General features: G+C 45.5%; 1 protein-coding gene across 1 annotated transcript in view; it reads right to left on the bottom strand.

The window, feature by feature from the left end:
• The window catches only part of rad54l2 (RAD54 like 2), a 61,188-nt gene extending 40,637 nt beyond the window's left edge, over nt 1-20,551 (bottom strand). Inside the window, exons 1-2 of the mRNA XM_088915810.1 lie at nt 20,450-20,551; nt 2,568-2,748 (exon numbers count right to left, since the gene is read on the bottom strand). Of these exons, the coding sequence (XP_088771936.1) occupies nt 2,568-2,694 (127 nt within the window). The 5' untranslated portion in view covers nt 2,695-2,748; nt 20,450-20,551. The remainder of the gene's footprint in view (nt 1-2,567; nt 2,749-20,449) is intronic.
• Nucleotides 20,552-22,280: the final 1,729 nt, after the last annotated feature.

Raw genomic sequence — 22,280 nt, 5'->3', positions numbered from 1 at the left:
CTTCTTTATTGATTTTTTTTCTTCTCGTGGTTTCTAAAACATGGGTTTACCTCCCACATTCGAGAGGCATCAAATATATCTGACAGGCTCTCTACGCAAGGACTGGAGATGTACACAATTAAAAAAACCTGCAAACTCAACCTCCCTGCGGCATCTCTGCACTGTATATCCAAAACAGACTCTTTATTCGTAATATAACGCGTCTTCAGCTCTGCTCCTACTCGCTGCTTTCCTTATTTTCTGCAGAACAGAGCACGATACTCAGTATGATTTCTGCCTAATTTTCTCTTAGGAATAACTTGTTTTAAATATTACATTATCAATTGTTTTATTGATAAGTGTATGCATTCAAAACACCTACTGTAAGGTCACACTTTCAAATTTTTAATCCGAGAATACAGCACCCAAACTTAAATGGGTGATGAAAGATGCATCCTTCACTTTTATAAGCGGTGCACATGGGGAAAAATGTTCGCCATTGTAAGTTACCGAGGAACAGAACAGAAAAACAAAAATAACGCTCTTCAGAGAAGTAAACGTGTGTGCATACAGTATGTAGTTGCAAGATGTCTTAAAGCTATCACTTGGCATAAGCGTGGTTTGCTTACGTTTGTTGTGCTTCTACAGGCAAATAAAAAAAATCAAAGTCTGGGGAGTCTTCAACTGCTAAGTGTGGCTCCAGGAAAATACTTAGTGCACATTTTATTTGGAAGTGTTGTGAAGGGATGGCTTGATTTGTTTTCCTCAGTAACTGCCTGTCATCTGTGAGGACTGGGAAAGCCGAGATCTGAGCCGAACAGCAGCACCGCAGCTGCAGACAGAAGAAATTCAGCCTGACAAACACGCAGTCCCACTTCACTTTGTTCAGACATTAAAAACGGAACACTTAACAAACCTGACACGTTAACCGAGCTTCTCCAAAACACAAAACAAACCTGCAATCATCAGGACGTCTTTCCAGAAATAAAAGGGAAATAAATCATGCGTTTGGGCTGTCCTGTTGAAAGACGCAAAAGTATTTATATATTTGTATGAACAGGTACTTAGATGACTGCTTCAGCTGTACACTACAGAGACAAGAGAGGAAAGCTGCATGGCTCAGGATTTGAGCCTAATTAACTACATTAACATAGGTTTTGGCTATCAATTACTTGGAAAAGCACGTGGAGTTCAGTTTAAGATAAGATCAGATCACTTTATTGGCCATATACCATTTCTTGCATTAGGAATTTATCTTTTTGCATACCCCCAGCTCACTCTCTGCGAGACACACAGACAGGGAGAGAGAAGCAGGGGGTCAGAGCGCGGGGTCAGCCATTTATACGGGGCCCCTGGAGCAGCTGGGGGTTAAGGGCCTCGATCGGGGGCCCAACGGAGTAGGATTCCTCCGTCGGCCGCGGGATACGAACCGACAACCTTCCAGCCACAGGCGCGGATCCTGAGCCACAGGGCCGCCGTTTAATGTAAATAAAAACTTCACATTGGAAAGCCATATGTTTTAGCCCAAAATGTAACTACTCTGGATAATTAAGTTACTTTCCGTGAATGAAACGTTGTTGTCAGTGTTACCAGTGAACTGAGCATCCCTACCGACTTCAGAATTCAAACTAGGAAAAAATAAATTTGTGTTAATGACACACTGTAGGAATCCATGCCTGTCCAAGCTCGTAACCAGTTCAGGGGTAGAGGTGTCCAGCCCCCATTGTCAAAAAGAGCAGACAAATGTCAAAAGTAAAAACCTAGAAGAGTTGAATTTGGGAACCTTTACGTGTATCAACACCAGAGAAACATACAGGGGTCAAATCTTTTAACCTACGGTATGTCAACACCAGAGGAAACTACAGGGGTCAGATCAGGAATCTGCATGTTCACTGATGCTATGCTCAAACCACCAGAGACACCCGGAAATGAAAAGATACAGGTAGAAAGCTCATTAGATCCAGTTCCTCAAATTTGTATCCTTCTTTTCCTGCCTTCGGGCTTCCAGTGTCTTGTTTTCTAAGAAAAAATCTCTAGAAACCTAAAAATAAGCTAGTGATGTACTTTATTTTCAATTCTCTGAAGCCCTGAAGGCTTAAACCACTGGCACAATCACAATCCATCCAATTACATGTAACTTCTTTTATGTTCAGTAAAATACGTCAGACGCGTCTGCGATACTCACACAAAGCCTAAAAGCATTCCTACAGCCAGTAAGGTCTTGCAGGAGAAAGTCTGGGGGATACGTCCAAAAACAAAAAAACAGAAATGAGAAGTAACCCTGCACAGCTATTAGAGCAATAATAAGCCAATATAGAACATGATCATAAGCCAAAACCATAAATTATGCATTTCAAGTCTGTTACCTTATTTTGAGTAATTCTTCACAGACAGAACTAAAAAACTAAAGAAATATACTTTACTCAAGCAGTTTGCACAAGAACTGTGTAGTCTGCAAAATCAAAACTGAAACTACTGGACAAGAGAGCTATGAACTGAGTGACCTATATCCATCGCCTGCAAAACATAAAAAAAACAACAACAACATTTGTTGTCTACCTAGAGAGTCCAGTCCAGACCCTACTTACCATTGATGTCTTCCTCATCATCTCCGTCATTCTCTTCCTCCATCTCCTCCTCTTCCTCTTCCAGATCCTCTTCCTCGGGATCGAGGTCGGGATCCAGATCGCTCCCTGAGATCGCCTCGTCAGACATGGCCCCCCGCAGTGCTCTCTGGACATTACCTGCGCATCTTCACTGGGCTTGGTCCTGCACACAGAGAAACACACGGCCTCCAGCGTCACCACAGCTGACTGTCTTCGCAACCCCCCCCACCCCCCACACCCACCATGTGACCACAACAACCTCCAGGGGCTTTCAGGTCAACACCCTGCACTATTTATGAGACACTTTACAAATGCAATGTTTTCTCCTTAGTGTAATGGCACATGTTTTTTTTTTTTTTTTTAAAGTTTTGAGTATGTGACTTTATTGGGATCGGCTCTCTTTACACAGTCCTTAAACTGCGTCTCCATTTCAGATCTCTCGGGTAACTGCTCCTGGGAACTACGTCCCTAATCCCTGCCCCCCGTGAATGTTTCACTTCTCACCCCCAAAATCCTTCTTTCTGAATTTTAGGGTGCGTCCAACTAAAAGGGCCCAATCAAAAGGACACTACTTTTTTTGTAATCCTCCGTTCTCCCGGGATCAGGCTGCCAGCTAGGACAGTCTCAAAAGAGCAGGAAGGACAAAGCAAGCAAATTGGGGGGCATGAGGTTAGAGGTCCGAAACAGCCAAGAGCCAGCGATTCGCTGCCCTACGTTACATGGTCTCAGAGGGTTTCCGCACTGGAGGTTTCGCCCTGCACTCTCCCTCATTTCCCTCATTTCCAAATGCTACCGTGCCGCGGAAAACTAACTGCTAGTCACACGGAAGAGTTCAATCACAGCCTCGAGGCCCAGAGGACAGCTCGTGGCTCCTACAGCGAAAGGCGTGCAGTCTGTTAAGCCACCCGTCATGGCCCAGCTCCGAGCAAGTCAAGTGACGCTTGAAAAACGAACTCCGCGGGGGCATGTGCCGGGTGCCGGAGTGAGCTCAAGGACCCTGATGTCGCGGGTTCGAGCCTGGGTCATGTCACAGGCTGACTATGTGCCTCTGCCAGGGGAATCCTGGGTTCGGGGGGGGGGGGGGGGATTAGTCAGCTAGTGCTCCCCATAGCTCCCTCCTGGTGAAACACAAAAGCAGCCCCCGCCCCCTCTGGGGCGCGTGCAGGTCTGGGGAGGGGCTCTTCTCTCCACCTACCGGCCCTGAACCGCCTGGCGGCCACACCGGGGACTCACAGAGGAGCCGGAGCCGTATCACATCTGTGAGCCAGGAGGCAGGGAGGCGAACCAGCGCTCACAAACTGAAAGGGTATAAATAAAAAGCACAAAAAGAAAAACACTCCATGTTGCCAATGAACGAGCCCCCCCCCCATTTTATTCCCAATCGGAAACAGCTCTGCAGTTTCCCCCCCCCCACCCACATGGTCCACGTTCACGAGTTAATAAAAACAGGCTCGTTCAGCCAGCCCTTTCATTAGTGCAGAGCTGCACGCTACAGTTAAAAAAAAAAAAATTGTTGCAAGAACCAAGTCTTAACTACAGAAACAGGCATTGCCGTTTCAATCCCGGAACGAGCAGAAACCGGGTGGCACGTTGACAACCGTCGGATACGCTTCAGGCTGCTCAAAGGCGGCGGCATTTCTGGACGTAGCGAGAAAAATTAACCCCCCCAGCACCACCCCAGAGCCTCTGTGAGCTCTGATGCACACCGCGCCCACCTCTCCTTCAGGCACGCTCGTGATGATTAGTCTGAAGGAGCATCGCTTGACCGCGTCGCTCAGGGAGCCCTTTGCTGCCAGAGCTTTGAAGCTCGCGGCACTCAAACTAGACCACAAAAACCCGCGGTTCGCCAGAAAGAAAAGGAGCAACTCGCCGCGTCCCCGCCTGTGACCAAACCCGAGAGCCAAGCCACAGCCCAGGAAACATGTCAGCATGATAACCCAGGAGTGCACAGGAAAAGCCCTAAACAACACTTAAACGGGCTTAAAGAGGGCGGTGGTTCTCTAAAATCAAAAGAACGACCATTATTAGCAGTAAAAGCAGGTTATGGATGTGGCAGCAGAGGTGACAGTGATGTGGCCACTGTAGCAGTGGCTGCAGCAGTGAATCGATGAATAGGTCTATTTCTGGAACTCGTTCTAAACTGCACTAAAATGTCTTGAAGAAACTTCAACAGTAGCACTGCCTGAATCCATACGTCTGCTCTTCAGGAACTCCACCTGCTTCCACTTGCTCAGATCAGGAATTCCCAATCCTGCTCATTAAAACCTTCAGAGACGGCTGGTAATTTGTGCTTGGGGATCTGAAAGTGTCTGGAGGCAGAGGCACATCTGATTTTCACTGAAACTGAACTCTGAGCACGTTAACTGGACCAATTATTTGTCTAATTAGCATGATCTGTACTCACCGACTATTCAAAGCAGCCTGCACAACTTACTGTGACTCATTAAACCATCCTCTCCTCCACCTCTACACAGGCCAACAAGAGAGAGAAACCCACCTTCTAAACTAAACAGAATACGACCCACTGTTGAATCTCTCTCTTCACTAATCCGGATGCTACAAAGAGAATGGGAAACCTATTCTAAAAATGCATCCGCTAACCTGGAGAGTCCGTATTTAATCAAGGGATTCTCTATACAAGGAATCAGAGTTTCCTAAAAACAACAGAACGGCAAGCTCTCTTAACAAGGCTCAGATACTTAACTAGAATCTGGTCTTTACAGCTGAACCAAACCACAACTCTCATTGTGCCTACTGTCGGTCCTCCCCTGCTTCCTCTCTGGCCTTCTCCCTCTTGTCTTTTTATCCCCTATTCCTGCACTGTCGATGATGACTCTTAATGATGTACCAAGAATTTAATTAACCAAGGCAATCCAGAGGAGTTTTCTAATCAATGCCTGATCAGACATGATCAGACCCTCAAATACCGCATTTTCTTTGCCTCCCCCCCCCAGGGGGAACTGCATGTATTGACACTGGATAGACATCAACCACCCCCCCTCTAGCTCTAACAATATTCAAAGTCTTGCGATTTAGTGCCCAGAAGGCCTTTCAACAGCTGCAAACTTCATGTTGCCCATGAGAGTGCAAAATGTGCAACACGAAGGCCACAGCTACTTAGAATTGAAAAGCCCTGACTAAACAAAAGCTTCAATTAAAGGCTCAATGATGTGACTGAGAGCTCAGCTAGAAGAATAACTGGAGGAGCAGGGGGAACGGAGGGGTGGGCACTGGTTTAGGAGCAGAGTGGTGCAGCTCTGCTCCTCAATGGCCTACGTCCAGCAGAACGTACAAGTCTCTTCATACCATAACCTGGAAAAGGATTCAGCGGCTCAGTTAGGCGATTAATTAGCCCAGCAGTCCAATTAAGAGGTGGGATGGCATGAAAACAGGACGACCTTGTGATCTGTAATATTCAGGCCTACTCCTAGACCGGACTGAAGAAGGCTGCGACATGAAAACAAATTCATTTCGGGAACAGGCATCAGACACAACACAGCAATACGTTGCTGTGATATTCTAGGTGCATCACTGCATAATTGAGCTTATTCTAGTGGGAAGAACGGCTTCTTAGAATGAAACAGGTCTGAAAGTGAAACGTTTCTTTTTCTTAACATATGACAAGTGCACACATTTATAGTAAGCAAGATTTTTATTATGAGATACAGCTAACAATAATGACGATCAAGTGGAACCAAATTATCTATGGCTAGCTAATGTTGGAGGTTGCTTTGGTGTTCTGCCATTACGGAGGCCTCAATCAGACAGCTTTGTTCAGCTCTAACCCACACACTGCAGCACAGGCTGGGTGAACTTTCCCTGCTGATCGATTATCAGCGCCAGGGAGCTGCCGGAGGGGGGACTTGGGAGCAAGCGGGACACTTCCGCAGGCTCAGCCTTCCCTGAAACGCACATCCCAGACAGGTCTGGGGGTCACGGCGCATTTGCCAAGCAGCAGGCTGAACAGACTCGAGAAAAATATAATCCAGGTCAAGGAGTCTGCTGCTCCAGCTGCTCTGTAGATCTACAGGCCAGGGTCACCAGAGCTTCAAAATCTTCGGAGCGCGGCCCACCGCCTACCTTCTGGAAAACTAGGAACGGATTTGCACGGACAGAAGATGCACCGTATACTGTGTCTGCGATGCACGTAGAAGGGCGTAAATACAGGGGAGTGCAAATATGGAGATCCCGAGTCGGACAGCTTTCCATTCCCCATCTTCGGACTGACGCCCTTTGGCTTCAGGGGGATATTCTTCGTCGTACATACGAGGGCGGAACACGAGCACAAGTGTGGGAGGATTGTAAAGCCCTGTTACAGGCCTATTTTTTTAAAAAAAGGCAAGTTTGAGTGGCCCAAAATAAGAGAACTACTTCTCAGGTACTTCAGGTAAAGAATGGGAATCAACCTGACTTGCTATAATTAGCACATCCTGCTGGTCTAATATAGACTGGAGGAGGGGGAACGGGACGCAGCTAAATGACTGTTTCCTGTATGGGGCTATCAGATTGTGTGTAATGGTACTGTAATAAGGCCAGAGCAAGATGTGTATAGTTATTGTTGCCTGTCTAGGACTATTGTTTGTTTTAATGTGTGTTTATTTTAGGTGGAGTGTTGTTTTTTTTTATAGTTTTGCTTGGTGATGCCAAAGACAATTTTCCACCCTTTGGATGAACAATAAAATGATATCTTCTCTTTTAAAAAAAAATGTTCGGGACATTTTTAAGAGTGGGTCTTTTTATTTCGTGCACGGTTCCGAGTTCGGGACCGATGCTCCGGAGAACCCAGGCACACACCCCACATCCAGCCTTCGAAAACCACAGCAAGAGCCAGCGTGCTGCCAAGAACACTTCACCACTCTCTCTAAAAGAGGGGCTACTTGGCGTCTGGCTTATGTAACCTTGTGTGCAGGCAGACAGGCTCAACAGCCTACGGAGAGCTGCCAGTACACCCAGCACATCTCCTCCTTCATCTCTGCCAGGCTTTGGCGACATGAGAAAGGGCTGCTTACGTAACAGCAGGAGGCAGAGAGGCCGCCAGAGAGAGGGGCAGAGCCCTTCCCAGTTCCCTCAGCACATTCGTCTTGGAGAGAGGCTTACATAACCAGGATCATTTATACCCTCCCCACCATCTCCTCCTGCCCAGGCACCTCCGCTCTTAATGTGCGTCGTGCTCCGCGCTTTGTGCAGGGAAGAAGGCTCCGTTCCGCCCCCACGCTGACTCACCGCGCGGTGGCAGGCTGTTTGTGTTCTGAATGCTGCTTTGGGTTGGTCTAATGCGGGGTTTTTTTTTTTTGCGTTTCTCAAAACAATTTCTGCACGCAGCCTCCCGGACAGCGAGGGTTTCAGCTGTGGGGTTTTCCAGCTTGCAGACAGACGGGGGGATGCCCTCACCCAGCCTTGGAGTCAATAAACAGAAGGATGTCGGTATCAGGCGTGACTAAGGCATTTTTTAACAATGTGGCTCTCCCCTTTAATCCACCGAAGCTGTTTTCTGGGCACTGCCAATGAGGGAACAATTCAGCGAGACATTTCAAAGCTACAGTGCCCATCTCCAAGAATCCATCTGATACCGCCAGTATTTGTGGAAACTGGTAAGGGATTCTGGAACACGCATTCATCCCTTTGAAAGGTGCCGCTGCTGCACCACAAGCAGATTGAATGGCGAGATTACCATTACCTTCCTCGAAAGGTATGAAGAACCCCATCAAAAGTGAGAATGTGACCATTTACTTCAAAGCAGCAGCCAAGCCCTTTTATACTACAGCTGTGAAGGCCAGACTGGTTGTCTAAAGCAGATGCACGGCCCGCAGAGTGAATTCACTCTTCATACTTTCTGAAAAGACACTTCACATCAGGGCTGACGTTACTGACTTACTGCCGAGTGTCACGCTCGTAAACCCCTCCTCTTACGGACGCTCCAGCCCTTCCTTGTTTTCTACTCATCTCCCGCACCTGCTCCCTGTTCCAGCCCCCTTTTCAGTTCTCCTTAAAAGCCAGGCGCTCACTCTACTCCGGGCTCTGCTCTGGTTTCCGCACCAGGCGAGTCCGGGACCTGGAAGCGCCTGGTCCCGTCAAGGTTTTAGTTCCTGTTCCTGTGCTGGTCCCAACCCGGTTCCTGTTTTTAACCCTGTTTGTCTTGGATGGACCGCCCGGCTTTGGACTTTGCCTCCTCTTGGATTCTCCTTTGGACTCACTTCTGGATCGTTTGCCTCGGCCACACCTCCCCCGAACACCAGCGCACCAAGGACACGCCCCCTGTTTTCATTCCCGACTCCCCGCATGCTTTGTCCCCGTGTTTTCCTCACTCATCCCCGGATCGTGTCGTCTGCATAGGGTCCGGAAAGAACGCTTTCATTACACCAAGGTTAAGTTTGCTACACGGGGACCACGTTATTATCACTTTGGTGTGCACCGTTTTAACTGTGCAAGAGCCAGCTACCCAACACTCCTCCCTCCCTCTCACTGCCGTGCCTTTTAATGATGCTGCAGGCTATGCTGCACGCTCGATGCATGAAGGCGCTTGCCCTGCTCTTCGGAACGGAGCATGCAGCAGCGTTGTGTCACCAGTCTTCCTCACCTCCTGAGGGTCTGCTCACTCGGGGCTGGAGTAGGATCAGACTGCTGCCCTTTTCTCCCTTCTCCCCCCCAGAAAGGGGGGTTAGGGGGTCACATCACCCGCAGGCCCTCCCGTGTGCAGAATAACCTGGGCCACGCCTTTCCTTTTAGCACAACATAATCGCAGAATTCCACCAGAATGTGGTGTTAATTGTGATAAAGATAAAGGTGCTCTGAACCAAAGCTTCCGTCTCTGTCAACTTTTGTACATATCCATCCCAGATGTCATTAACAGCACCCCTGTCAACTACCAATAAAAAAGAACGAAGGGCCCATTGCTTTACAGGGAAAACATTTAAACTCTTTCCCATGGTCTACAGTAATTGCCCAATATTACTTATTTTCACCCAGAGAGGTGTCGGAACTCTACTGCTAATGAAAACTACAACGGCACACTAGTTAAAATAAACAGAAAAGAGACGCGTATAAGATCTCAGAAACGCAGATGCACTAAGGAACTGTGCTGTGGGAGGCTTTAGAGGAGTCATGCTATGATGATGGCGTCTTCCGACTGGCTACAAAGGACCAGCTACCTTCACTGAAGCAAAAAAAAAATCTTTCTGTAACCTTGAAAAACACGAATCAGAGGATGGGTGTATGCCCCCCCCCCGAGAATAAGCTCTTTAGCTTTTTTTGTTTCTGTGAAAATCAACCATCGAATGACTATTGTATTATTTCATGATTCAGAGAGTTAATTCAAAGTGTTAGACTAGACATTCCACTTCAGTCACCCTGGTACTAGTGGCAATATTTTATTTGAAGAGAGGACTGAAATTCTCCTCTTATGTACTGTAGGTGGGAAAACGCCAAACCTAATCAACCTGAATTATGCAAGTGGCTATGCACAGCTGTTTTCTATAAGCCAACCTAAAAAAGTGTAACAGCGCTGATACAGTTATAGCTCTGAGGCAAACGAGATCTGCTGTAACAATTTGGGTAAGTGTGGCTTTCTCGTAGACAGATCTTAATAGCTGGGTTTCTAAATCAGGAAATACAGTTTCTTAAAAAACACCCAGGATGGTTTATTAATGGGCAGGATGTGGTTCCTTTTAGCTTCCTCAAACCTCCACTTTTCGAGCACTTCAAGTTTTCATGGCAATTTCATGCAAAGTGAATAATCAAATACAAACATAAGCACACCGCACAACCAAGTAAAAAAAGTTAAAAGGAGAGAGAGAGACTATTCAAGAGAGACTGCAGGATCTGCTTGTCAAAATAAAGAAAATATGAAGCATATCAGAGAGCCACCTTCCCTGAGCGCTTTCAAATCCAGACTCAAAACCTTCTTCTTCAGAAATGCCTTTATTTGACTGATGTCTGTCTGCCACCAAAACTAAAGAGTTACTTGTGCTAACTCTTTAATCTCCTATCATAATTTTCTTACTGCAAAGGACTTTGATAAGCTAATTTTAAAAGGTGCTATATTATTATTATTATTATTATTATTATTATTATTATTCAATATTTTTTAATAATGGCAATGAGATACTTACTTAAAAGCAAAAGCAAAAAGTAGATGCACACCTAACGGTCATTCTAAGTCACCTAACAGGACGCGGTACATGCGGGTATTTGGTCTACAGCCTGGTCAGGAGAACTACCCGCTTCTGTGGGTTTGCAGCAGTTGTGATTCAACTGGGCAGGAGTGTGGAGAGGTGGTTAAAGTTTTGGGAGGTTGCGGGTTTGAAGCCCCAGGTAAGTCGGTTCTGCTGTCCCCTTGAGCGAAGCACTGTTCCAGTGAAACACCCAGCTGCACAAATGGACGCTTTGGATTAAGGCGTCAGCCAAATAAATGAGCCGGTCAATAACCACCTGCCAGCAATATTCACGAGCTAATTAAAGACCCACAAAAGACTGCATTCCAAAGGATGTGGAGACTGAAAGACGGCCCTCAATTATTCACCCTCCTAGACCCCCCCCCCTCCCCGAGGCAAAAAAGGGGTATCTCAATCTGGTAATACCTGCAACGGATTTTGAATTACAGAGAGAAAGCTGGAGAGAGAGGGATATAACTTGAGATGAAACTCCTGTGCACCCCCAAGCTACAAACAAGTGCCATTCTTCCACTTGGCGGCCTGCCCTTTATTGCTTTCACAACTGAAAGTAGGTTTGTAGCTGCATCACTAGTCAGAAAGATCATGACGAGAGCCCAGACCCATGCAACTGGGACTGGAACTTCATACCAGCACGTAATCCCACAACTTTGACAGGAATTACATTCTAGTGCCTGACCCCGAAGGGGGGGGGGGGGGGTTGGACGTTTATAAATATGGACCAGTTGCTCTTATTTCAGCTCCAAGCTTTTCATTTCACTCACCCTACATCACTGCAAGAAGAGGAATAAGCTGGCATTTTCATCTGCAAAGGCAAGCAAAAAAATAATAATAAGGAGGCCACTGAAACCAAAGACAGCTGCTTGCATAAGCTGAATTACATAAGAGCTGGCTAATGCAGCTATTACTTATAAGTGAAGTTGTACGCTAACACACGCAGAGAGACGCAGCCACAAACACACATGGCTCCTGCAGATCATTATACAACACTGCAGGAAATCAAACAGAAAGTGGAGTCCTTAAAAAAAAAAACATCAAATGCCCGCCACACCCCCACTCTTCTAAACTACTCCCTTCCTGGCACAGACACAGTAAAGGTCATCCTCTGATCAGCACATTACATCAACCGGGGTCACAGGGGATGGTGTACTTTGATGCTCACTTAAACCCCCTTGGGTGACCTTTCAGTCCTGACTCTTTCCCAACAGACTGACCACTGAACCTGACTTTAGCACGCTTGCTCCCACATGCCCCCTCCACACCCCCCCCCAAAACAAAACCAACGCACAAGCTGACTAGCAATGCATGGAATGCAACTGTGTTAACACACTAAGTGTTATACATCGGCACCACGTCAAAGCCCATATTTCTGAAGCTCGACTCTTGTTGCCATCGCGCAAACATGCAGTGAAGCTAGCCACTGCTCAATCTAAACCAGGTTTTGAAAGATTTGCATTTTTTTTTTAAAACCCAAAGATGATCACAGCCAGCTGCTCTCTGAAACGGAGGAGTCTTCATTACTACAAGGAATCACATCCAATCCTGAAGTCTAATTAGTAAAAATGCTTCACATTCAGGAGGTGCTTCTAGTCTTCAAAAATGGACCAAAATTCCCAGATGTACGAGGATCCACACACAAATGCTCACAGTGCTCATAACGATAGCAAATAGCTACTATAAAGGTGTTCTGGATGACATACAATTTGAATATTGAATAAAAAAGTCCTCAAGTCATTTCTGAAAAGAGAATCGGGAATCTTCAAGAAAACTCGACATCTGAAAATGGCCTAAGAAAAGAACACCTCACTCTAACCTTCCATCCATCCATTTTCTCACCACTTTATCCAGTACTGGGTCACAGAGAAGCCAGAGTCTAACCCAGCAAGCAACAGACACATGGAAAGGTACACCCTGGACGGGAAGCCAGTCTACCACAGGGCAGTCACACACTCACACGCAAACTCACATCAGGGCCAATGGTGAAAAACCTGCTAACCAGGAAGTCAAGTGCTAGCAGGTCCCAAACTGTTTTCACCCCCTCAGCCATAAGGTCTGGCTCATCCGCATCAGTGCTGTAACAGGGTGCACAGTCGAAGTTTAACTTGCCGAGTTTAACTGTGTTTTGCGTTTTGAGCAAGTAGTAAGTTCAGCATTTAGTAAAGCTTTCAACATCTCAGACACTACTCCATGCAAGCCTAGCACTTCTTTTCGGGAAACGGTATTTACGGGACATGAAAAAAATCATAACGACCTATTTCAATGATTGGGCAGCTGTGGTCTGGGCCTCTGAGGCCTAGTCGCGTTTCACAGTGAGATACTGCTCATGAACAATGTCAATGCATGCTGTACTACACTATGAACCTGGGTTAGACTCTGGCTCCCCTGTGACCTTGGACTGGATAAAGGCCAAAAGGCAAGACCCAACTGCACAGACCTCCACTGGAGCGGTTAGTAAAAGCACAGATACAGTACTCGTACACCCCAAGCACAAAGATAATGCAAGGTCAAGAAGATGGTTTCCTTCCACTTAATTCGCTCTGGAAGGGTTTAGATTTAGAAAACACCCGTCATGGAACTTTCATATTATTCATTGCACAGAAATTTAAAAAGGCAGATTTTTACTTTTTTGAATACTATCATTACACAACCCTTTAATCCCAAATTAAAAAAGAAAAAGTTTTGCGAATCATACTAGACGTACAATATTTGTTGTTTCTGCTCTCAGAGTGACACATTAGAGAACTGTTTAAGAATTTGCACAATGCACTCCTCTGCTCTGGACTATTTTTAGTGCTAAATCTTGGTCAGCACTGAAATTGGGCGAACACTCCTCTCACCTCCCTAATCCCTGTCCAATATGACAGCTGCGCCTCCTCTACTGCACGAATACACCTCCTCGATGAAGTGGCAGAACCAGCGTCCCCAACCTGGGCCGAATGTGAAATGAGGCTCTGAGCTCTGAGGAGGGTGCAGTTTCAGCTTGGGGGGGGCGGCCTAGCTGTGCTGTCAGACACAGAATACCCGGGGTACAGGGGCTCCAGCTGTTCCTAGCCCTTCAAACTATACACAAAGCCGGCACGGTTTTGTGATGCAAGCAGCAGGGATGTAAACCGAAATCGCTTCCACCTGGGAGTGAGAGAAAAGACGCAGCATCTTCAATCCTGTTGCGTAAGATGCTATGTGCCAGATTTAAACTGCTCTCCCTTCAGCTTGACCTAATCTGCCAGCACCTGCAAGGCCCTTTGGACTACCAGGTTAACTAGATTTTCATAACATATACAGTACATGGTTGTGCACATTCCTTTTTTTATCCTGCAAAATGTTGTACCTAGCTGAGAATTTTCTGTGCCTCCTCGATGGACTATACTTGGTGGTGGTGGAGGGGATCCCCATTACCTGTAAAGTGCTTTGAGTGGAGTGTCCAGGAAAGCGCTACATAAGTGTAAGCAATTATTATTATTATTATTATTGTACACTGATCAAGTCCCGAGAGCTCCTCTCCAGTGAGTTCATCCAGACGTGACCGGATTCCAGCAGGACGATGGCACATCCTGTAACAACTTCTCCCCTCACAAGAAAGCACGTGAGAGTGGACTCCCTGAAAGAGAGTTAACTCAAGCTAATGAAAATGAGCTGTTGTTTCTGGGGACCTCAGAGGATGCTATCTAAGAACCCTAAGAACTCCTCTAGCGCAGGCTAACAATAACTGAGGCATTCATGACTATGCTTAACGAGGTGTTCCTTGGTAACGGGGATGTCTATCACTCTATGCAAAAAAACACCAGATCAATGCAAACATATTGGCTCCCTAAACAAGCAGCACTCTTAGTGTTTAAATGACTTTCTGCACTGGAACCCACACCCATGCTGTGCACGTTTGTTCCAGCTGAAGCACTGTTTCCCGGAGAGTTCTCCTTCCTCAGCTGTAAGTGCAAATTGCAACAATGTTGATCCAGAAGCGGCACCACTGTATCAGACATCTCTACGTCAGATACAAAACCTGTAAATACTGTACGCTTTGAGTTACAGCAACTTTAAATCACAAAGCCAGAGGCAGCCTGGGACTGGACATGTCCCTCTTCCCCAAGAGCTCCCTCAGTTTTCAGGAAAGAAACACAAACCCCGCAGAATCAGGAAAGTGAAGTTGACCGCTGAAAAAAAGCTGGCAAGAAAGCAACACCTCCAACTGTGAACATGTTCAGATTTGTGTCAACCATGCAAATATTACAAACTAAGGCGTTGGGTACTCTGAACACTTTCCAGTTTGTCGGTACTTTAAGAAAAGTTACACTTGGCAGTGGGACAAAGCAGCATGGGGATAGTTAATGAACATTATTTCCACTCTCATGCAAAAACAAGCCTCAGTTGAGCAAACTAAAAAAAAAACTCAGATTATATTACGGAGTTTTAACTTCACAGCAGGACGTGTAAAAAATTATGACTGATCGTTAATCCTCTGTGCAAAGGATCTGCGCAGAAATAAAGTGTTTTCAGCAAGCTGGCAAGCAGAATTGTTCATGTGTGCCACTCTGCGTCCGCACCCATCAGAGTGTTCTCTTCAAGTCTCCCGCTGCTCGCTTTATCAGGAACAGGTCGAAATGACTCCGCAAGCAAGCGTCATCCTCTGAAAGTTCCTGCCAAAGGACAGACTGCAATGTTCTCCGGAAATCGTGCTCAGCCTACTTTTTTTCCCCTCTTACTCCAGAATGGTCCTTAGCAACTGGATTTTTCTCTCTGTCCCTCTGTGTGTTCTGAACTTTTCACTGCACAGTTTCCTGCCGCTTCCTCTGCCATGCGCTGAGGTCTCAGTCTTGTTTTAATCAAATACAAACACTACAGCTCGCAGTGGAGCCACCCCAGGATGAGACAGTTTTTCTCTAGGTCTGATACTCTTTAAATCTCTCTGTACACATGGTCTGTCCGGTACACGTCTCTTGCTCCACCATGGTACACATCGAGGTGTCCAGAGCAGCTAAATGTTCCTTCTCTAAGAGGCGGGGGTCCATCAATGGTCTCAGAGCCCACCTACAAACACTAACCTCTCCGTCCATCTTTTAACCCTCTTTATCGTGTGTGCCCAAGCAATGGGCACAAGGCAGGGTACACCCTGGGTGGGACGCCAGTCCATCACAGGGCAGACACACACAATCACACCAGGGCTAATTCTCCCAGAAGCCAATTAACGTATCAGCATGTCTCTGGACTGTGGGAGGAGACTGCAGCCAGCCAGCACCCGGAGGAAATCCATACGGATATTGCGGAGAACATGCAAACTCCACACAGACAGCTCCACAGGTCCAGAATTGAACCCAGGGCCCCAGCACTGCGGGGCAGCCATGCTAACCACTGTGCCGCCCATCCCAGGACTATATTTTCTACAATATCTTCTCAATGTTGCGAAAGGCTTTAATGGAGAAGGGTGGGTGGCGGTGTCGGGGCTAACCAGCATTCACGTGCTGGTTTCTGTTAGTTCCAAAACTGAGCTGCCAGTAACGGTACTGCTTCGGAACCACGCAAGCAGGCCAAAATATCAACACACCCAGTAATAATAATCATTGCGCTTGTTTTTACGTTATACCTTAGCTCTAAAGCAATTTTTCCAGCTACTGCTCGGGAGAATAAAAGCTCTCCTCCGACGCGCCCACCGGTCAGAACCGTTGGTCATGTGACGCGTGGTGAGTGGCGCGTCCCAGTGACGTCACCGCGAGCCGGCAGATGCCTGGTTCCGAATCCTGGGGGACTAACCCCGCCCCTTCCCCGATACGACTCTGCCAATTGGAACTCAGGAAAGTTACTTCCAAAAAGTAAAGCATTACAGTGACAAGATGACTGATGTGTAAAACTGGCGTACAATTAAAATTCAACCATGCATGAACCTAACCACCAACGAGTAACAACCAGCGAGAAAAACGTCTTGAAGGATTTACCGTTCATTTTCCATTACCGTCAGAACAGCCAATTCTGCTCACTGCTGTGCCTCAATGGCTCTTTAAAGCTTTAAGCACAGGTTGGAAATTAAAAGTGAACGAATGCCCGTTATTGCAGCTCAGGATCTGGCAAGATTTATTTGAACGCTCAGAAAAGTTACAAAGATAAACGGACCACGCAGAGCAGACCCATGTCTGGGTTGCGAGACAGTCGTTGCTTATTGACTAAAGGACATCTCCATAAGGGGGACAACTGTGGCCAAAACTGCTCAAACCCTCACTGCTTCCCCAAGGAGGTTAATACATTAAGTGCAGAGAGCAAGTCCTCTATTCAGCTGCAGGTCCCATCTTAAAAAAACCTTAGTTGATATACAGCATCAAGGTCGAAAGCATAATTAATAGTTAAATTAAGTGGCTTTTGAACTGCAGTGAAATTATCTGCTCAAGGTCAATGTTGCTGGACACTGAAACATGCACAACAGCAATAATGTTTCTTACACTGTTTTCCAGCGGATCTTTAACTGGGATTTAAATACGTAAGTTCCAGCATAATAATGGTCAATAACCGGTTCCATGGAGCCAGTCCATTAACTTTGCCAAAGCCAGGTCTGACACAGAGAAGGTCCTACTAATATCACAGCACACAATGAGCCCAGCATAGCCTTGTCGTTATTTTCATGACTGGTCCATTCCATTTTAAAAATAAGCGTGCTACTGAGTTTTTCAGAGAGCGTACTGGTATCACTGAACAGGGTGGCAGGAAACTGGAGGCCAGTTCAGACACAACACTTTAAAACAACACCGATTTTTTCCCCCAATAACTAGTGTGGTGATGATGGAAGAGAATGCAAAGGTACATTTCCCACAGTTTAGCTGGTTATGTCCTGACACTCTGAACAATATGACTCTCACAGGATGATATCTATATTTCTTGTAAGCCCTGCTACCTGAAAAGGGGCAGACTGCTTGATTTTGAGTCCAAGAACGCTGAAAGATTTCTAAAGAGCAAAGGAGATCTGGAACCTACCCAAGCATACTCGTCTAGAGCAGGAGCCTCAGATTTCTTCTCTAGGTCCTTGAAGGCTAAGAGTCTTCTGAGTTTAACTCCACCTGAGCTCCCAATTACATACAGGAAATGGTCTTGTTATTCAATTCACTACTTAGTTGTAATTATTTTAAAATGTATTATATGTGACTACGATTTTTGAGTAATGAAAAGAAATGAAAGAAACTTAAGTAAAATCCTGTACAGTATATTTGTAAGAAAACAATTAGGTTATTTGCTTTATCTACTACTCAGATTGAAAAAAAAAACCAGAAGACACCACCCTCTCCATTTCCTCCAGTACCTTAACAAGTCAAGTATCGGTTCACCTGAACAAAACAGTATTATCACAAAGTACTTTTAATTACAATTCCTCTGCCTAGGAGAATGCGATTTTGCTCTTTTACCACATTCCACATGTTTCTGCCCAGAGACAAAGGACATAATTTATTTTTAAGATGCAAAGAGGAGATAGGGGACCGTTGTAAGAAACTCCAATGGTTACTGAAGACGGGAGTAATGACCACTGACTGGACAATTACTAAGGTGCTGTTCATCACATTAAAAAAAAATTATAGTGACAAAAATGTATTTAATAATTGTAATGCAAGTGAAAATGTTTGCTCAACATGGAGGTTTGTGGAAATGATTAATTAAATCTAGAGGATAAACTGGAATTTTGAATCTATATAATTGCATTAAAGTAAGCATAAATTAAGATAAAGTAGTAATTAAGTAGGTAAATCCTACTTAACGAACTTGCTAGTTCCTTAGACATATGACATGGTATATTAGAATTTTCAGAAGGCTTTTAATAAAGATCTTAAGGCTTTTAATTAAATAAAAGATGAATGATTTCAGATTCTAGCTGTGGGGATGCAAAAAAAGACAAACGATCTTAGGATATATAGTCAAAACCATACAAGTTAAATCTAGAAAAGACAATGTGTACGATTTACTATGTACATCTACAGCACGTAACTAGAAACACATTCCAACTCTGGAATCAGTCTGGAAAGGAGAAGTTAGGAACTTTCCAGGGGTTAAGGGGATGTCTGAAACCGACAGGCTCAAAGTAATGAGTCGTTTTAGTCTTGAACAGAGAAGATTCCGAGGGGATGCGATTCAATCTTTCAAAATCCTCCAAAGGCTTTCAAAATCCCAAGCCGGCGGATAGCGTCAGAATCAACAGTGAAACGCAAACAACTGGGCACAAGTGGAAACGTCATTCATTTAACGGGTGCATTGAAAACTGAGAGCAAGAGTCACCTTATTTTTACACAAAACGTTTTGGTGGCATGAAACAAACCGGTCAACCATGCTGTTGAAGCCGATACCTTAGCCTCCTCGGAAAAGACGGAGTAGGATTCCGGGAAAAATGAGCTACTAACTACCAAACAGGCTACATAGGCTGAACTGCCTCCTCTCGTTTCTACCGTATCTTTTCTTATGTTTTCTTTTTCTGGAAAGAAATAATATCTTAACAGAATGTAAAACCCCACACACAACAAGGAACCCAGATGTTGAACGCTGCTATCTTCGGTTGTAATTGAGCTGGAGGGTCTGGAGGCGATATTATTATTTTATGTCAGCAGAGTTCATGCATACACAACTGCGCCAAAAAACAAAAATCCTTATTTTCAGATTGATTTTAATGATACGAATCACCTGAAAGGGCTGGCTTTTTCCGATGTATTAAGTGAAAACCACAAATTCAATCTCTGGATTTCACTTTGACCTCGCGAAATTTCAGAACGCCACAGTCTTTGTAACTTCATAACTTAATATACCGTGCATATTATTACCATAGTTAACCGGCATTAGAATTTTTTTGAGCGCCTTTAAGGGGTGACTCAGGTTTATTTGCAACTGAAATAAAACACAGTACCGTATCCCTCAACGTACTGCACAGCCTCCACAATGCTCCTCTCCCAACTTCTAGGTGACTTGCCGACAGTTTGCCAGTCAGTCTATACTGGCCATGACACCAAATTCATTAACAAGACTGACGTTATAGCAGTTCTGAAACTGAAAGTGTATAATCCTTAGTTCGGCTGGCTTACATAACGCTTATATAATTGGCTGGTGCTTTACCGTTTGATAGGAGCGCTTGCGGATGCACGGCGGTCAACATTGACTACATGGGGGTTAAACTCGTGCTGTGCAGCTGCTCTTAATTGGTACGACAACTGTCTTAAATGTGCGGCATTTGATCCGGGCGTCCTCGACCGTGCATTAAAACAACCCGCAGAAAGTGAAGTCTAAACAGCTTTTATGCAACACTTCCTCATGTTCGCGGGGAAAAAAAAAAACAAAAACTGCCGCATCACATCGTCCCGCAAACAAGCAACAGCAACAAGCAACAGCAACAGAAAAGCTGAGCACTCATGTTTCGCCCCTCCGCACACTTAAAATTGCTTCATATTGAACGTTAAAGCTATGAAGTCTGACAGTTCGCTTTGACTCAGCCAAGACTCTCATTTTCCTGATTTGTTTTTTTTTTCCCCCCCAGAGAGGAAAAGGGCTTCAGCTACACGTTTCATAACATGGTAATACAGTGACTGTATGCAGCACCTCCATGCTTGCCGTGCAATGCTCTCTATTGTCCAGAATTGACATAATGCATCCATTAGGGAAAGGGGAAAAAAGCATTCCTACATCGTGTTTTCAACAAAGTGCAACGTTAGAGCCGCGGCGATGCCGGATCTGCCCCCACCCCCTTACCTTTCGCCTTTGTTGTGTCTGCCCCCGCTGCGAATCTGTATTTTCAATTATTTTCTATCCTCCCGCAATGATTTGACGGCAAATGCCTTTTTTTATTTCCTTCATCAGTTTCTTCAAGAGCAACAGCGAATACGTCCCCACCCCCCGCAGGAACACAACGCCTCGGCTTCAAGGGTTCCGGGGACGCGCTGCCAAGTTCTTTATCTGGTAATAACCGACACACGGGGCTGGGAGATGAACAGGGAAGAGAGACAGAAACCTTGTAGTCAACAGTTGATCATGCATGCCGTTACATTTTACATCTGTACTCTGGAACGGGCTAAATCTGTATTAAACGTTTTTTTTTCCCCCTCCTTCTTTTAACCATTACTTGTACACGCCGCTCAGTGACAGTGTACTTGAAACTTAGGCTATAAGTAGCGCGTGGGAAAAAAAAAAAAACTGCACGGTACACACAACTTTTCAAGTTCAGGAGCTGAAAATAACTTCGATGCCCGAAGACTGAATCTTCCTTTTTGGTTACGGCAGCACTGACCCGTACACACGCCCTGGGATATAGTTGGAATGAAGGTCGGGTATATAAGCAGATCCCAAAAATGTTTCCATAATGGATTCTATAACAATGACGTCTGGTTTTATTTCCACCCATCCAAAAAAAAAAAACGGCGACCCTAGAACCCCATTAAACCGTTAACAGCTATCACAATTGTCCTTAGTAGACTGTGAACAGCAAAAAGTGTGTTTTGATGGAAGTATTATACTAACAGGTTTATCAACGGCTCAATAAGCCTACTACTACCTGGTCACCTAGGTAACCCTTTCATAACACTTCGTACGGTTGAGGCTGCAAACTGGTGGTAGGATTTTAGCAAAATTGCCAGAACGTGTCGACTTAAACATCTTTACCAGCGCCTTAGGTACCTTAATACAACTGAAGGCTCTTAACCTCGTATTTCCAGCCGTATTGTTTCTGAAGATCTGCTGCTTTGCTATGTATGGCGACAACAGAGACGACTACTGGATGTGATGGCGCAGTGCAGCGCGTTTTCTCCAATGGCCATTTGACAGTATTGTAATAATCCCTTTCACTTACATAACACTTGCCTGGAAACTCCACACAAAGCGCTTCACAGGTAACGGGGATCCCCTCCACCACCAGTGTGCAGCCCCACCTGGATGATGCGCCAGTCCGCTCACCCACACACCAGCTCTCAGTGGGGAGGAGAGCAGAGTGATGAAGCCAGTTCAGAGAGGGGGGTTATTAGGAGGTGATTAATTGGTAAAGGCCAGGGGGAAATTTGTTCATGACTCCGAGGTAACACCCTCTACTCTTTCCGAGAGACACCCTGGGATTTTTAATGACCACACAGAGTCAGGCCCTTGGTTTTACATCTCATCTGAAGGACGGTGTCTTTTTGATAGTATAGTGTCCCCATCAGTATACTGGGGCACTAGGAGCCTCACAGACCGCAGAGTGAGCGCCTTCTGCTGGCCGCACTAACACCTCTTCCAGCAGCAGCCTTAGCTTTCCCAGGAGTCTCCCATCCAGGTACTGACCAGGCTCACACCTGCTGAGCTCCAGTGGGCTGCCAGTTATGAGTTGTAGGGTGATACAGCTTCTGGAAAATCATATGGGAATATATTTTTCCAAAGGTGATAGACTCTCTGAAGAACAATTTACCATCTATCCTTCAAACAACTTACATCATTACAATTATACAAGTTATAAGTTAAGATCAGATCACTTTATTTGCCCTATACAATTTCTTGCATTAGGAATTTGTCTTTTTTGCATACCCAAGCTTGCACTCCATGAGACACACAGGCACAC

Source organism: Atractosteus spatula, chromosome 5 (assembly GCF_055471065.1).
Source record: "Atractosteus spatula isolate fAtrSpa1 chromosome 5, fAtrSpa1.hap1, whole genome shotgun sequence".
NCBI classification, from domain to species: domain Eukaryota; kingdom Metazoa; phylum Chordata; class Actinopteri; order Semionotiformes; family Lepisosteidae; genus Atractosteus; species Atractosteus spatula.
The sequence above is the reverse complement of the archived record's forward strand: the minus strand, read 5'-3'. Positions and strand labels throughout refer to the sequence as shown.